General features: G+C 40.8%; 1 protein-coding gene across 1 annotated transcript; it reads right to left on the bottom strand.

Moving 5' to 3' along the window:
• Positions 1–658: 658 nt before the first annotated feature.
• On the bottom strand, positions 659–15,566 carry dnpep (aspartyl aminopeptidase). The gene is made up of 15 exons (XM_030748995.1): positions 15,463–15,566; positions 15,067–15,157; positions 13,109–13,197; positions 12,313–12,426; positions 11,692–11,817; positions 10,985–11,109; positions 10,398–10,482; positions 9,416–9,523; positions 6,594–6,671; positions 6,030–6,110; positions 4,633–4,793; positions 4,458–4,497; positions 4,243–4,344; positions 3,499–3,666; positions 659–2,353 (listed from the first exon to the last, which is right to left on the bottom strand). Exons 1-15 carry the CDS (start codon positions 15,466–15,468, stop codon positions 2,303–2,305), a joined length of 1,425 nt encoding a protein of 474 aa, XP_030604855.1. The 5' UTR covers positions 15,469–15,566; the 3' UTR covers positions 659–2,302.
• Positions 15,567–17,525: the final 1,959 nt, after the last annotated feature.

Genomic DNA, 17,525 nt, shown 5'->3' with positions numbered 1-17,525 from the left:
GTGAGCTGCTGCACATCCTTTCCAGCTTGACCTTTCTGCCTATCCTTTATCTTAGCCACCTGTCTTTGCCTAGCCGCCCAGTATTCCTCTTTTTTTCTTCATCTCCCAGACTATCCCACTGTTGCTTTGCTAACCTATTCCTTTGAATACATTCCTGTACTTCCTTATTTCACCACCAAGCCTACTTGTCTTCTTTCCTCTGTCCACAGGATACACCAAACACCTCCCTGGTTCACCATCGTCCCTTCCTTGGACCACTTTTGATAGATACCTACCACTGCAGACCAGGAACACCCCACAAGAACTGCAGTCAGAGGTCATAATGTTATGCCTGATACATACAGGGAATGATTTATGGGGATTCTAAATGTCAGGCTACTTTGGACCTCTGACCTCTCCTCTGCTTATAATTCTGCTGCCTTTGTTAGACTTGGCAACATTTAGGAACTGATGCTGATATTTGGAGATACTAAATATCACATTATAGTTCATACCCAAATATGTCACATTTGACCTCTGACCTCACTTTTACATTTCTTTCAAGTTGACCCCAAAATGTGTTGTAGCTTTAGAGAAAGCACTGCCAAGAAAAAGAATCTACATAAATCTTCTCATTTGAAACTGTTTATTTCATAGTCCTTGCAGGTGACTTGCTTGTTTTGGGGTCTTTTTCCACCATATTTTGTCATTTCGGGTGATTTATTTCATTTAATTCTCCTGACAGGATTGTAATCGACTTTCTAGAAGCGCTGATGAGACTAAAAGCAGGACGAAGGTGTGTCTTCTTCCTCTTGCTGCATCCCAATATGGCTCATAAGTCCGCCTCATCCTGCCAAGAAACTGTCCCGGCACTTGGCAGAGCGGCACATCCAGCTCCTCACAGCATTTTATTAAAACCGAGCAGGTGAAATTAAATTACTGCAGCCTCTCCTGCAGCATGAAACCTTCACAGTTAACTCCACTCTGTCTTTACCAGAGACTCCACCAACCGCAAAATAATAAAAACAGGGCGAGACAAAAAGAGATTTTTAAAATTTTTTGATATCTTCTAAACAATTTCACTTCATAAGAAAGACAGAAGGGCAAGTAGCACTACATTTCTGTGTGCAGTATTCAAGTATAGTAATTACAACATGTTTGGATTGAACACAAAATCAGCTACACACACACACACACACACAAAAACAAATCAAAGTTTTAAAAAAGGATTTGACTTCAAGAAAAAAGACAGTGCCTATGAACCCCTCAGAATGAGCTCATTTTATATAAAGAACAGTATCTTCATTATATTTAATGAAACCATTATCTTCATACTATGAACATTTTCAGCATTAGAGGCCAACAAAGTACATTCACCTGATTTTTCTGGCATTTTTAATCTCTCGTAACTTCATAATTACAGGAGATATACACATGAAATATATTTAAGCTCTGTTAAAATCTGGAACCAAGTCAATTTTATACTAAATCCAAGTGGATTCAAAACAAATTTAAGGTTGCTGCTGACATGCAGAAGGACCTGAAGTACAGGTGGAAACTTTCTTTCAGATTTAGGTCATTTTATATAAGAGAGCACCACTGATCCCGAGACCCTGAAACCTTCTTCAGGACCTAAATGTGCCCCATCGGTGTGATATTTTCGAAGCTCTGTCTGCATGTTGGAGTGTCCTTAGTCCAAATTGCTCCCACACTCACACTCCAGCAGAGTGTGAGTGTGGTGGTTAAAAAGCACTCAAAGGCACAGAATAAAGCAATGTATGACTGTGGCTTGTAGTAAAAAGCACTTTGAGTGCCCAGAGTAGAAGAGAGCTACATAATTACCAGTGCTGGTTCTCCATTTCACAGCCATGAGCTTCATTCAGTGTTAAAATAGGACTTATTATAAACTTATTGTAACACAGGAGGAATCATGGCTAGAAGATTCTCCTGGTATCCAAATGCAGGGAAAATACAGAGCTTTCATTTACAGCAAGCTGCTTTTAACCAGCCACCCACACAGTGATATGACCCTTCAAAGGTTACCCACTTTTTTTTTTAAGTTTTCTCCACTGAACTGTGACTGAAAGAAATTCACAGTATGAAGGTAAAATTTAGCATGGCTTCATCAAATATACTAAAGTTACTGTAGTTTAAAAATGAGCTGATTCTGAGGCGGCCCGCTGATTTTATATTGGATGTTCGGTCATTTTCATCACAATCAAAGCACTGCAGATGAGCAGCTTTAAAAATAAAGGAGCGTTCTGCTGAAAATGACATGTCTGTATACTCCTTTGTTTTCCCATCAGCTGTGGCTCCCCCGGCTCTAGTCGACGACCAGCGTGTTCCTCACGGCTGGAAACAACTCGAAGAAACCCTGCAGAGGCGAGAAGCAGCAGACAGCGAGGGTTAATATCACTTAGAAATTTTAATAAAGGCAGACAGCAAAGCAGAATAGAAGATAAACACCATCTTAAAAAAAAAGCTGAATCACTTGGAGCTTGCAGAGCTGAGAAGAACCTGAGAAGATAAAAAAAAAAAGCCCTGTCTGTGATAAATGAGTGCCAGCAATGAGATGTTTTCATGTGATACTCACACCACAACTGGATGGTTCAAACCTGACATATTCTGACTGGAGCTGTGACTAAACACATAATTCCATTCTCAGCTCATGCATTCACTGTTTTTCTTTAATAATCTATGGCCTGACAAGTACCAACAGATTACTGAGGCACCACTGAGGCTCTTAAAATATTAGCAGCTTAAAGGCGATTGTAAGTTTATAAAGTTTTCAATAATTGGTTAATGCAGACTTAAAAATGATTGACTAGACCCCAGAGTCAGAGCCTCCACTCGAATAGACTCTAAGATAAAAACATAACAGAAATCAGGGCCGAAAACCTAAAAAACAAACAACAACAAATACAAAAATTCCTGTAAAATATAGAAGAAATGTTCAAAAAATAAAAGTTTCAGATCGATTTGATATCTAACAGGTAGCTCATGTGGTGTAGCAAGAATGATGTGGTCTTGAGTTTTGATCAAGCTAGCTACATCTATTTGGATATGTTTAAGGCTTAAAGTTAGGGGCGTGGCCTCTTTAACTGATACTAATACTGGGGAATATCGTGTCAGCTGCCTTCATGTCCTCAAGTAAGTGAACTGGCTCTACAAGGGTTTTACTGGCCCAGCTCACTTGCGATCAAGTTGGACTGTGTGTGGGTGATGAACTAAAATGATTTACAGGATATTTCTATTTTTTAATACCGTTAAAGCACTTGATCCTTAAGTCTACAGGTTCTTCTTTTAAAAAAAACAAACAAACTGTAGATGACAATTTCACCCAATTTAAGATCTTATTTTAGAAGCAACAAAGAACATTTGGATCAAACTGTCCATGAAGCCGTCAGCTCCTGTAGGAAATCCAAACTTGATGAAACTATTACACGTGTGAATTCAAAAGTAAAAGAAAATGGTCTATGAATTAACTCCACACGATTCAAACCTAGTTGGATGTGTTACCTTGAATAGGGTGGTGCTCTGCAGGACACTGGAGGTGCAGCACATCTCCCTGATGGAGTGCATGGAGAGCTGCGGGGCGCCAATGTCCACTACAGGGATGCCGAGACGGGCCGCCAGGATGGGACCGATGGTGGTCCCACAGGGGCTGTCATTACGGACCATCACATCCTGCAGGGAGACAACAGGAAGTCTCAGTCCATTGTATTAAAAAGAAAAAGTGCCACAGCACCTGTAACTTCGAAAGACCTTCAGAAAGCCTGATGAACTATTGGTCAAGACCACTTTAAAAAATACAACAAAGTCCGGCAGCTTGGTCCTTTTGCCTTTTTAAAAGTTCAGTAAAATTATATTCTTGGGCCTATCAGTTTGCCACATTTTATTTTATAAAGTTAGAGAAGCACTGTTTAAGTCAAGCCTGATGCTGCCTCCAAGTCTCTTCCTCACAGTGAGGAATACAGCTTATTAATTTAACACTAGTATTGATTGGTATCAGCAGATTGCCAAAGCAAAGGTATCAGTACTGGAAATGGAAAAAAGCTGGATCTTTGCAACCCTAATTCCAAGACGCATCCCGTAAAATAATCTGGAAATGTGGTTCCACACAAATACTGACATCAGAGAAAAGAATCCGAGTTTGCAAATTAACCGCCCTCGTTTTAATCCCCGTGTCTTAACTTAAGATCTGCATCACTGCAAACAGTCTGCTACTATCGCACAAAGGCGCTCACTCAGTTCCCCGTTTACCTGCAGCGGCACGCCGACCTGGCTGGCGACCTCCCTGATGACGGAGGCGGTGACGGCTGTCGTGGCGTAACGCTGGTTGCTGTTGAACTTGATTACCGGGCCCTGAAAGGGGGGGGGGGGGGGGGGGGGGGAAGAAAAACACTAATAAGCTTCACACAGGAAATCAGCCACCGGACGAGGTTTCCAAACTTGAAATAGCAATTAAATGTACTCACCTTGTGGAAAGTCGGGCGGTGGTTCTCCTCATGTTTCTCCCTGACAGGAAATAAAATTAAAATCAGATAAAAATGAAAAACAAATGTAGACAGCTGATTACAGGTTAGATCCCATCTAATGTTATTAAAGCTCCTTCTGTTTTAGGAGTCCCTGATAGCTCATGCTGATACTGACTGGTAGTTGGGGTGCACGGCGTGCGCCATGTCAGCGCTGATCATGAAGGAGTGCGGCGCCGCCTGCTGGAAGGCAGTGAGGTTGGAGGGAGAGGAGGCGAGGCGGCTGAGGATGAGCTCCGTCAGGTTGGACTGAGCGCCCTGAGCGCTCTCTGATCCCACCTACAGGAAACAGGCCACACAGTAAATCACAGGCAGGTGTTTCACCTGCAGGGGAAGACTTTGATTCTTCATCACTCTGCTGGTCGTCTTCCTGTTTCATTCACGATTACACGAGATATTTATGAGGCGACAGGAGCTTCATGTGATCTCACAGTCGGCTACAGAGCATCATCTTATTAAAGAAAAACAAAAGATAAAGCGACTTTGAGTTTTAAAAAAAGAGTTTTGGGGTCTGTAATTTATTTTTAAAAAGATTAATAATTAAAAATATTTTATTGCTCTAATTTTATTCACACACTTATACATTTTGTCTTTATGTATTTTACACATTATTTTGCTTTAATTTTATTATTATTAATATTGCTCTTTTTGATGTACCCTTACCATACTTATAGAGTACATTAATATTGCATTTTTTAACTACTGATTTTATCTTTATTGAAATTAATAATCTTATTATTACGTTACTCTTATTTTATTTTAATCAATTTAATATTATGCAGTTATTATTATTATTGGTTCTAATTTTATTAACATACTCTAAGTGTAGCTTTTTTATTTTTATTTTATTTCTTTTTTTATTTCAAGCCTATCATATGAGTTTTGCTTTATTGTTCTGTCTTTTTACTTAAACTGCACTAACCTGCATGAAAGGTATACAAATAAAGTTTGATTTAAAATCTGAATGTGGGAAATGTTAAAATTTTTATTACCGACATTTCTTCAGGCGAAATATCCACTCTTTCAGCACATGTAAAACCACATTGTTTTCCTATATACACAAAAAATATTTTATTCATAATTCAATATATTTTTTTATTTTCTTTTACTGGATCTTTACGATCCTCCAGAGTGACAAGAGGCTTTCAAATGCCACAGTTAGTGTGACTAAAAATCAAAGATTTTTACAAATAATGAAATTATATCGATATAAAAGCAGAAAATAGTTACTCAACACATCTTAGAAGCTTTAAGCAGATTTTTCTACATACCTATGAATAATTATCAAAAAAATTTATTGTAGGTTCACAAATCTTTTAATCATTTTAGTTTAAAGAACAGAAGCAATGCTTTACTTTAAGGTTATAATTTTGCATTTTATTTATTTTGTAAATGACCCTTTGTTATCTTTGTGCTTAAAATTCAGACTCGAGATTTTAACTAACTGTTATGAGATTGAAAGCTGCTGTGTGCCCGTTTCTCCAGGCTTCCTCTCTGATGGCTTTGTGGACTCACCTCCTCGTTGTCGTACAGAGTGATCATGCGGACGTTGGGATCTTTAGCCAGAGAGTCCCCGGAGCAGGACTCCAACAGTCCCTGAGCGAGAAAGAGGAAGTGAGGACTACGAAAGGTGGCTTAGAGTGATTACAAGCCTCCGTCTGCTTTCTGAGATATGACGAAATCATTTAGGAAAGCCTTTGTGAGGAGGGAATTGTTCGTTAATGCAAACATAATGCCAGTTATTTACATGCAGCCAAATGTTAAAGCCCTTTTCATTATCTTTAGACTACACAACAGGAAAAAAAAAAAAAACAACACATTTTTGCTGCAGTTAATGGTGACGCTATCCCGAATAAATACATATAAATAAACAAAAAATGTACATATGTACAGAAGCCTTTTTTGTTTGTTATTCAGGGAAGGGACAAAATTAAAACAGATGTAATAAGAAAAGAGGAAAATAAGTCCTTTGCAGGGGAGAATAACATGTTTGTCCTTACTGTAGCTGGCAGTAAAAGGGAAATTGCTCTTGCAGCAGGTGGAAAAGTGACTTTTGGGTGTTTGTGTGTTTGAACTGACCTGCAGGGCGCAGTAGCAGCTGTGCAGGTTGTCCAGACGAGGAGAGTAAATGAACTCCTCGTACACGCCTCCTAAAGCCTGCGGGGAGAGGACAACGCCGACTCAGTGAAGCCACTTACCTCTGACATATGAATCATTCAAGCATAACAAAAGCACCAAACTGAAGACATGAACCAGTGTCCACACACACACACACACACACAACAGGCAACTTACCAAAGAATACGTTTTAAATTGTATCTTTAGACATTTTGTTACAAGCAGCTGTCACAAAAACACATCATTTGTTCTTATTTCTTTAGTTGAATCTATAAAAAAAAAAAAAAATGATAACACAGTTTGACAGACATAAAATAATATGTTTGCACCAACAAGGTGATTCCCAAAGAGCTGCTAGCTGAATGCTTGGTATATCTCAGCACAGTGTGCAGTGCGTCCTTAAAGAGATTTGAGGAAACTGGACAAGTCGAGGACAACAGAAGTAGTGGGATGTTTGTATATCAATAAATCACTGCACCCATTTCACATCTTAGGAAAATATAAAGAAATGTGGGATGACTCAATGCTTTTGCACAGTGCTGCACCTGAATAATCAGGCCCCATCTTATCTTAAAGACCTCATAGTCAGATATCACCCCAACAGAGCACTTCACTCAGACTGCTGGCTTACTTGTGGTTCCTCGGATACTTAAAAGTAGAATGGGAGGCAGAGCCTTCAGCTTTCAGGCCCCTCTTCTGTGGAACCAGCTCCCAGCTTGGATTTGGGAGATTTTATAAAGCTTATAGTTGGGGCTGGATCAGGTGACCCTAAACTCCCCCTTTAGTTATGGTGCTGTAGGCTCAGGTTGTTGTTGTTGAGAACTGGTGCTATTAAATATTACCAAATTTAATCCATCGGATTAGGGATAAAATCACAGTCATCGGGACCTCCATCTCAAATTGTTTACTTCACACATTGAAAATGAAACCTGACATAAGAAGTGCTGGAATTTTAGTAGCTTTAAATTTATCTGAAATGTCAAGAAGAATCACAATTTTATCTCTTTAAATTAAAGCAGGGATCCTCACATCCAGGCCTCGAGGGCCAGTGTCCTGCAGCTTTTAGATGTGTCCCTGATCCAACACACCTGAATCAAATGGCTGAATTACCTCCTCAGCGTGCAGTCAAGTTCTCCAGAGTCCTGCTCATGACTATATGTGACTCAGGTGTGTTGAAGCAGAGACACATCTAAAACCTGCAGGACAGGGGCTCTCGAGGCCTGGATGTGGGGATTGAATTGAATTGAAGTCTCAGCTAAGTCTGAGGGCGTCACTCTCCTTCCCTTGTTGCAACGCTTCGACAGACTCGTCCTCCAGCACATCCAAGCCTGCTTACCACAGTCCCATGACAAACACCAGTTTGCCTACAGACCAAACCGGTCCACAGAAGATGCCATCAGCACCACCCTCCACACTGTCCTAACCCACCTGGAGCTCCCAGGTATTCATGTCAGGCTTCTGTTTGTCGACTGCAGCTACAGTGACGAGTCAGCGTACAGGCGCTGACAGAGAGGTGTACCAAAAACAACCTGGAACTAAACACCACAAAAACCAAAGAGGTGGTCATCGAGCTCAGGAGGCGGAAAGGGGGACCACGCTCCACTATCAATGGCGAAAGTGTAAAGAGGGTGGCCTCCTTTAAGTTCTTGGGGACACAAATATCAGATAATCTGACCTGGACAGCCAACACATCTATGCTGGTCAGAAAGGCTCAGCAAAGGCCGAACTCTCTGTGGCTGCTGCGGCAGAGTCAGCTGGAGGAGAAACTGCTTTTGTCTCTTCACAGGGCCACCATCGAGTCAGCGCTGACACACAACATTATGGTGTGGTTTGCTACCTGCTCAGCAGCAGACAGGAAAGCTCTGCAGAGAGTAACCAGGATGGCAGAAAAAGTAACTGGCAGCCCTCTGCCCACCCTGGAAGACATCACTAGCTCCCGCGGGCTTTGCCGGGCCAGGAAAATTTCCATAGACACCACTCACCAAACAGTTCAGGTCCCAGATCCAACAGACTGAAAAACAGCTTTTTATCCATCCCTACCAGACTCCTAAACACATCACAAAAACTCACCAGCTCCTTCATCCCATAAAACAATCACAGAGCAGCAAAAACTGAACTGTGCAAATGCCTTTCCCCTCAGTAATCACTGCGATATTCTCCTTCTGCAATACCTCAAACCTTTGTGCAACACAATTTGCATTATTTCTTAATAGATATTTAACAGGTACCCCACCCAGAGTATATGTGGAATGTAAATACTGTGTGAATGCTGCTTTCTATTGTATTTTTTATCTTGTTCTTACATGCATTCACCCATTCTCACACACACACACACACACACACACACACACATATTCTTGTATTATATATCCTTGTATATATTTATTTTTTATTTATTTTATGTATGAATATATATGTGTGTGTGTGTGCGTTTGATGACAATAAAGGCTTCTGATTCTGATAAATCGACTGAATATGCAATTAACTGTATTTCAAGCTAAATCTTATTATTTTACAGGGGCAGTCCGCCTTCGTTTACCAGCTTGCACACATTCCCCTTAATGCTGGTTGCTCCAGCACATATCAGTTTAACTCTACTGACCTGATTCAAATACCTCTGCGTGTATGTGTGTGTGTGTGTGTGTCCTGGATTCTGTGCCAGCTCTCATAAAACCAATAAAACCAATGACATCGGCCCACCCTCCTGAGGTCATCGTTGCTTTGGAGGGTTGAGCCGGAGCATTAAAAGTGACAGGAAGTCAATGGTTTACTCGCAGACTCACCGCGGGCTGCGTGTCAGCCAGACACAGCTCAAAGTCCAGCAGAGCTTCTGGCTTGACGTTCAGCTCCGAGCACAGCACCTTCACCAGCGCCGGGTGGTGTTTCTCTGCCTGAGGAGGGGAGATACAGCACAATGCAGCGTCTTTCAGACTGAAATCAGACACCTTTTTCCAGCTGAAAGGAAGCGGTTTATCTTTAGCTTTTCCACACCAAACTTTGCTTATTCCAGAGCTACAAATTTACAAATTTCCCCAAATTTGTAAGTCAGGGTATCTGCACGCACTAGAGTACCAAATTAATGCTCTTTAAGACCCCAACAAAACAAATTAACACCCCCTGTTGCAGAGATCAAATGCACATGAACCCTGAGCAGCACTTCAGCTACAAAATGGATTTTGTTTTTAAAAAAAAAACTGATTTGCATTTGCATGTAACAAACCAGCAAAAATAACATTCAAGCTTTTAAAAACATAATAATTAAACAAAGATTGTAAGCTCTTAAGCCCAAAGCTTTTCAGTGCAACATGCTTCAAGTTCTTGTTTAAGACTAGAGAAATATGCAAAACAGTGTGGGGGAATAGAAATAATGCAACATGATTTTTGGGCATTACCTGCAAATTTCAGGTCTTTTAGAATAAATATCAGCCTTTTTAAGAAATGTATTCTTTCCTTTCTTGGGTTGTTTGGGATTTATGGTTCGATCGAGGATCTGTTTGCACATTAACACAACTAGAAGTGTCAGCAGGAAGCTGATCCACACAGACCAACCTGTTCAAAGTACTTAAACTAGAACTTTTCCATATCATTGCTAACAGACAGCGCTACCGGTCTGAGCATTTTGGACACTGTTGGATTTAGAAAATATTTCTTCTCATGTCTTAACATTTTTAAGACTTTTGAAGGGTTGTTTTAAGACCTTTTAATACCAATTAAGGCCTAATTTTAAGATGAAGAAATGGGATTTTTACAGGAGCCGTGGTTTACCGTGCTGGCAGCAGAGGAGGCGTCTCCAGAGGACGCTGAGCCCGTCTCGAGCTCCTCCTGGACGACGGTGGCGATGATGGGAACACTGAGACAGAAGAAACACACCGAGCTCATCTCAAAGTCACATCAACAGTGAACTTAAAATAAGCTGTGAAAAATGTACCGAAGCAGAACTTTGTCCATGAATTATGGGGCTCACTGTAAAGCATTCAAACAAAACATGCATGAGTTATAATAATAATAATAATAATATGTACATTTTCAATAAAACTCATCATAGTAGATAAAAACTTATGATTTTCTGCTCACTCCCTCCTCCAAATTTTAACTCTTGGACTCTACTAGAGTAGCTTTGCATGATTCACAGCTCAAAATAACCGTTAGTTATCTCATCAACAAGCTGTGCTATCTCCTCCCCCTTTTAAGCCAAATTTCTGATTGGCTGGCCCACATAAACAGAGGGTTTTTTTTTTTTAAATGAGTGAGACTTCTCTGCCTTTTGGCTCACAGACAACAGTTGTGATCATTTGAATCTTTGTCCATGATTAATATGAACTTCTATAAAAGTCGTGCGTTCAGTTACTGACAGGTGGTTCTCCTTGTTGGGCCCGAAGGAGTCATTGATGTCCCGCTGCAGGTGGATGGCCAGGTGAGGGATCCTGAGCAGAGGTCTGGTGACGTGAACGAGCCGGTGGAGCAGCTTGCCGTCGCTCTGAAAGAAAACATTGAGTTTCCATCACTTCAGAGGACATTACATGGGCTTATATTCAACTCCTAGAGACTCATCCTGAGTATATGTATGGGTATTCAGACTGACTGTGGGCCACATGTAGTTCGGAAAAGATGATTCCAGGTTACAGATACAACATAACTCACAAATTAAAGACTTCACTGCTGAACCGATTTTTGCTCAGTACTCTATATAGAAATGCTGCGATCTCTGAAGAATGCAGCTGCGTTTTTGTGATGTGATGTAAAAAGTGATGGGATTACTCTGTCATTTAAACAGAGTCTGACCCAAACTGACAGCTGCAGGCGAGGCATTCAGCCTCCTCTCCTCAGCGGCACGCTCGATAAATGTCACCAAAAAAACAGAAGTTTGACATTTCATAGAGGAACAGGTCAAAGCTGATACATGAATTTTGGTATCAGCAGATAGAATATTTCAGGTGAGCAAAGTATGCGCTCTACTGAGTGCCCTTCTAGTTAAAAATTAGATGTACAGATTTTAACAGTAGCTGAAGTAAAGCTGCAGAAATAGCCATGAGATTAAAAATTATTATAATCATGCTACCTTGACCATAACGCGGCCTGCGATGGTGAGATCGCGGTCGAACCAGGTGTTCCAGATGCCGCCGCCGTAGCACTCCACCCCGACCTGCAGGCAGCCCTGCTTTGTCCTCTTAGACCTCGGCTTCACCTGGAAGCACAAACACAACCAATAATCTCAAAATCTATAAATAAACTTCCGATTCATGCTCAGTTTTGTTCTAGTAGCTTTAATAAGTGGAATGTAAGCCTGGCACATATAAGCACTACTTCTGCTATATGAATAAACAATAAAAACATATTCAGTGGTGAGTGTTAGCCCACAGCTTGGAGCAACTGTGTCTAATGTGCACAAGAAATAAATCAGTCCTGCTATGATTACAGGTCCAAAAGGAGCCTCCATGTCACGGCTATTTTCTCTTTGTTTTCCACACAGACGCGGCGTTTCCTTCGGCGTCCACGCTCCAAAACATGGGAGGAAAAACACTGATAATAAAACAAAAATCATTCCTCATGACTCTCAGCATCGGTGCAGCTTCTCCTCATGTTTCAGCTCCTCCTTGCTGTGGTTTTGGCTTCGCATCCAGAGTGGAAGCAAAGAGAGGGTTTTGCCTGATGACAGGTGGAAAAGTGGGCGTGGTCTCACCCTGAGGCAGGGGCTGTCCGTGTGGGCGCCGATCATCGAGAAGCCGTTTCCCGGTAGGTAGCGTCCGCCCACTGCGAAGGCGATGAGGCTGGAGAAGTTCCTGGTCACAAAGTACTGCAGGGAGAAGAGAGGGAAGCAAATTTACCGCCATTACTGACTCCTAAACGCGGCCGAGTCCACCAATCAGAGGCAAGCTGTTTGTGATTGGTGGATTCAAATGGAGCCTTTTCATGCCTGTTCCTGATTTTTGGATTACATTTCAACAGACAGATAATTTAAAACAACTTAAACACCAGTTAACCTACCATACCATGCACCCACACATGCAGATTTTCAAAATAAAAGCTCTCATTAGCTTTTTTCTAAAATAAGGACATTGAGAAGTATGCCGGATTTTCAAAATATAAGCCATTGATTGTCACGTGAATTAAGTGATTTTTATAGGCGCTATAGGAACTTATCAGGGCATTCAGACACATGCACATTTTCAAAATAAAAGTGCCTCAACTGTTGCAGAAATTTACCAAGGTAAGGCTCATTTTTTTCCCCCAAAATAAAAGTTCCCATTAGTTAAAGGATGTTATCAGGATGTTCAAATGCATGTCCGGTTTTCAAACTAAAAGGCCCTCAGCTCATATAGAAACTTGCCAGAATACGTTAAAGAGTTACTGGTCTGAACATCATCAAATTTTCCAAATAAACCCCCCTGTCAGTTATTTTAAGCTATTAAGATTTCAGCATTTTCTGCTTCAGTCAGTGCAATCTTCAGCTTTCCAATCCAATACTTTGTGCAAACCTTGCTTGCTGGCTTGATGTCCCACTGTTCTGTCTCCCTGAGCTCGATGAACCCGGCCTCCAGCAGGCGCTGCCGACATTCTTCAACCACTGCAGGACAGGAGAGCGGAGGAGACGTGACGTTTATTAGGTTTTGTAAAAGTCAAAGTGATCTTTGCAGTCTGGCTACATTTCTGTCAGTGTTGTGCGTCGTTTTTCATGATTACTTTCCAATGCTGACAGTAAAATACAGCGAGAACAGAGTCTGTGTTTGACAAACTTCACTGTTCAACCTTAAATTACTCCTCGCTCTCTGAGTGGAGCCAATATTCAGACTGCGAGTTTACCCCTCAAGACCAGAACATCTTTTTTTAAAGATGGATAAATGAAGCCACGGTTTGGAGTCCTGTTCCAGAAAAAGGGCTTTTAGTGAAAACTCTGACTTTGTTAAACCTGAAATGAGTGAAACTGAGAGAGCAGAACTAAAATAAAGCACAGGCCTCTGTACTTTGATGTACTTTTTCCCCAACCAAAAGTGGAAAAGCGGAATAAGACGCTCCAAACTGTCTCACTGGAGAGGCTGGAAAAAGGAGAACAGCTGCTACCGTTTCATGAATTTTCCTTAAAACGACAGACTAGAATCTCTGTGTAGGATTTATTACAGTCTAACTACTCTAAGAAAACTTTATTCCTGCTTAATATGAAGCCAGAAAAAATAAATAATAAAACCTTATTTTAATTGCTTCCCTGATCTTAGGAGGAGGTCAAAGTGCAAAGGCTGTGGTCGTGGTGAAATATCTTTTCAATCTTAATCTTATCTCCACCTCTCTAACACGTCAGTTGAGCTGAAGCGTATCTCGTTTTGGTAACAGTGAAACATGAGAACCTGTTTGTGCTCCGATTACAGCCTGCTGCCTGATCCTCACTGTTCACCATAAAAAACTTGGTAAAAGGGGAAAAAAAAAAGTGGGAAATTTGAAATTTTAACAAAAAATAAAGAAGGCAGCGACGCGCGCACACACACATACACACACACACACACACACACACACACACACACACACACACCATGAACTCCTTCAATAAAAGTGCCTCACAGCACCAACTAAACTGGTTGGTGTGTAGCTGATCCTGCTCCACTGCAATTTTTATGTTCTGATGAAAGTTACCAGATGAAAGTAAAATGACCTTTGCTACAAGGGAAAAATCTCTTTTTTCCTCTTTATTTCGCTGTTGTTTTATCATCATAAATTTGACATTTTTCTTGCTCATACATTTTTTCCTTGAAAATGTTTTTTTTTTGGAAATTTTTTTCTTATTATTACATTTCCATTTTTTTCCAGTCAATCTCTTCTTGATAAAGTTGTTGACTTTTTTTGTTGTTGTTTTTTTTGTTGCAGGTTTTTTTCCTCATCAATTTTTGGGGAAATTCCAATATTTTCTCTAACTTTTAGCTCTGATCACCAGCCCCTACTTTATTTTTTTAAATGCATTTTTGTTTGCCTTCTGTGGCCTTAATACGCTGTCAATATTCACATGAGAGTAAGACTGCTATTATTAAGTCAGCTACCACAGCACAGCAGTTGTGTCACTCTTCTGTAAGACAGATTTATAAAGTGGGAATCTTTCATTGCATGTTGCTTATTACACTGGAGATGGTCACCGAATTAAAAAGCAGCTTCTGGCAATATAAACTAAAGTTTACAATAATATTTTATCTCAAATGAATGCGTGCTGAGAAGCAACAGATCTTTTCAAAGATTTATGAACGGTGTTTGGTCTGATAGAGTTTGGAACTTGGGGGGAAAAAATCCACTTAAAGCTCGAAATGACTTCGGGAAAAAAAAAGCCAAATATGTATGTAAACAGACGACTAACACGCAGTAACGTCCAGAAAGCGAAATTGGCACGTACGAGAGTTTTGTATCACGTTGGTTTTATTACATTTAAAGTCTGAATCCTGAGTTTTTCAGGCTTTACCGTGATACGGAGACGCTCCTCTGTTGACAAACTGCAGAAACTCTTTGGCTGCTGACTGCGCCGCCTCCTTGGAGCTCTTCATGATCAGCGACTAAAGGAAAAAAAAAATACAAAAAGCGTGAAAACTGCGCTAAACAAAGCACACTTAATCACAGTGCAAGGCTAGCAAGAACCAGCTACCGGCGCCTAGTTCCAACCTCGGACAGTAAGCTGACTTCGTATATAAAAGCAGCAGTTGTCCGATAATGAAACTAACAAGTCTTTACTAGCTAACCCAATCAGCACACCCCTGACGTTCAGCTTCTTCGTCGCTCGTTTGTTTTTATGCGATCAAAGTCAACGCAATTTTCCGTGAGGAGACACCGCCTCTGCAGCGACCGTTTTTATGGCACTTACCTGCATTAACTAGACTTTCAAAGTCTGAAGGGACACAAGGAAGACTGGTAGCGACAGACTAGCTGACAGCACCAGAGAAAGAAGCATGTTCACACACAGCGCAGGAGCGACACCCAGCGGTTAGGAGGAGCAGTGGAACATTTCACTCTCACAGGACTGCATACTTCAGATCATTCCCTTCAGGTTTACAACTTTACACACATATATATATATATATATATATATATATATATATATATATATATATATATATATATATATATATATATATATATGCTGTACTCACTGTACACCTATGACTGCGAGGCCACGTCAGAGTCCAACGTCATCATCAAGTTTGCTGACGACACTGCTGTTGTGGGACTAATCTCTCACAATGAGGAGACAGCCTACAGGAGAGAGGTCTCCCGCCTGGAGAACTGGTGCCAGGAGAACCACCTCCTGCTCAACGTCAGCAAAACAAAGGAACTGATCGTGGACTTCAGCAGGAAGCAACAGAGGGACTACCATCCACTTGTCATCAGTGGTGCTGAGGTGGAAAGAGTGGACACTTTCAAATACCTGGGAGTGACCATCTCACAGGACCTGTCCTGGACTCATCACATAAACATCACTGTGAAGAAGGCCAGACAGCGTCTCTACCTCCTCAGGCGGCTGAGAGACTTCAAGCTCCCACTCAAGGTGCTCAGGAACTTTTACACCTGCACCATCGAGAGCATCATGCGTGGGAGCATCACCACCTGGATGGGAAACTGCACCAAGCAGGACTTCATGGCCCTAAAAAGGGTGGTTCGTTCAGCTGAACGGACCATCAGAACCACCCTCCCCAACCTGCAGGACATTTACACCAAGCAGTGCAGGCTGAGGGCCACGAAGATCCTAAAACAGCCCAGCCACCCCGGACACTCTCTCTTCTCCCTGCTCCCATCAGGCCGGCGTTACCGCTGCCTGAGGGCTAAGACTGAAAGGTTGAAGAAGAGTTTTTACCCACAAGCCATCCGTCTGCTCAACTCTGAGCCCTAACTGGACCATTATTGCACAATGTAAATATTATAATTTATAAAAGTGTGTATAGTGTATAGTATATAGAGTATAGTGTATAGTGTGAATTACATTTCACTGTGCATTGTACTGTGTATAACTGTGCATGTGACAAATAAACACTATCTTAATCTTAATCTTAATATATATACATATTTACATATATATATATACATATATATATATATATATATATATATATATATATATATATATATATATATATATATATATATATATATATATATATATATATACGTATATATATATATATATATATATATATATATATATATATATATATATATATATATATATATATATATTCTCCTTTATCTGGGTCAACCCGTTTAAGAAAACTCGCTGTCGCCTTTCTGTGACAAAGGCCGAAGTGAGGACCGGTGTTACACCAAATTCTGCGACCCGTCATATTCTGCGACCACAGGGGGCGATAGCGTACATCCCTCTGCATGTACGTGCTGAATACCAGCGAGAAGGAGACTATTTACGTAAACTGCGTAAGCACCAAAACAGGAGATTGTAAACCTTACGGAATATTATTTCGTTCGCATTGACGAAGGAAATGCGTTTTTTTTATTTGACATTGAACACAGCTGGACGGACCGTTGCATTGAATGCTTTTATTCTATCGTTTGAAATACATAAACCCACTACTACCCACCCTTCAATAAATTGGTAAACGATAAATAAATGTTGCAGTTTACGTAAATAGTCTCCTTCTCGCTGGTATTCAGCACGTACATGCAGAGGGATGTACGCTATCGCCGCCTGTGGTCGCAGAATATGATGGGTCGCAGAATTTGGTGTAACACCGGTGTTGTGCCAAAAAGTGATCGTCTGCCAGAAAGTGATTTTTGATGTTTCTATGTGCTTTTATGTGTAATGTATTTGCTCATATTGGTGAATAGAGTGTAGTCGATAGGATTTATGAAGGGCTTAGATATAAAATGAAGAAATGACCTGTTATTCAAGTATGTTTATGACTCTGCATTACTGCACGT

This window comes from Archocentrus centrarchus, chromosome 2 (genome assembly GCF_007364275.1).
Source record: "Archocentrus centrarchus isolate MPI-CPG fArcCen1 chromosome 2, fArcCen1, whole genome shotgun sequence".
Taxonomy (NCBI): Eukaryota; Metazoa; Chordata; class Actinopteri; order Cichliformes; family Cichlidae; genus Archocentrus; species Archocentrus centrarchus.
This window is presented reverse-complemented; position numbering and strand designations above follow the sequence as displayed.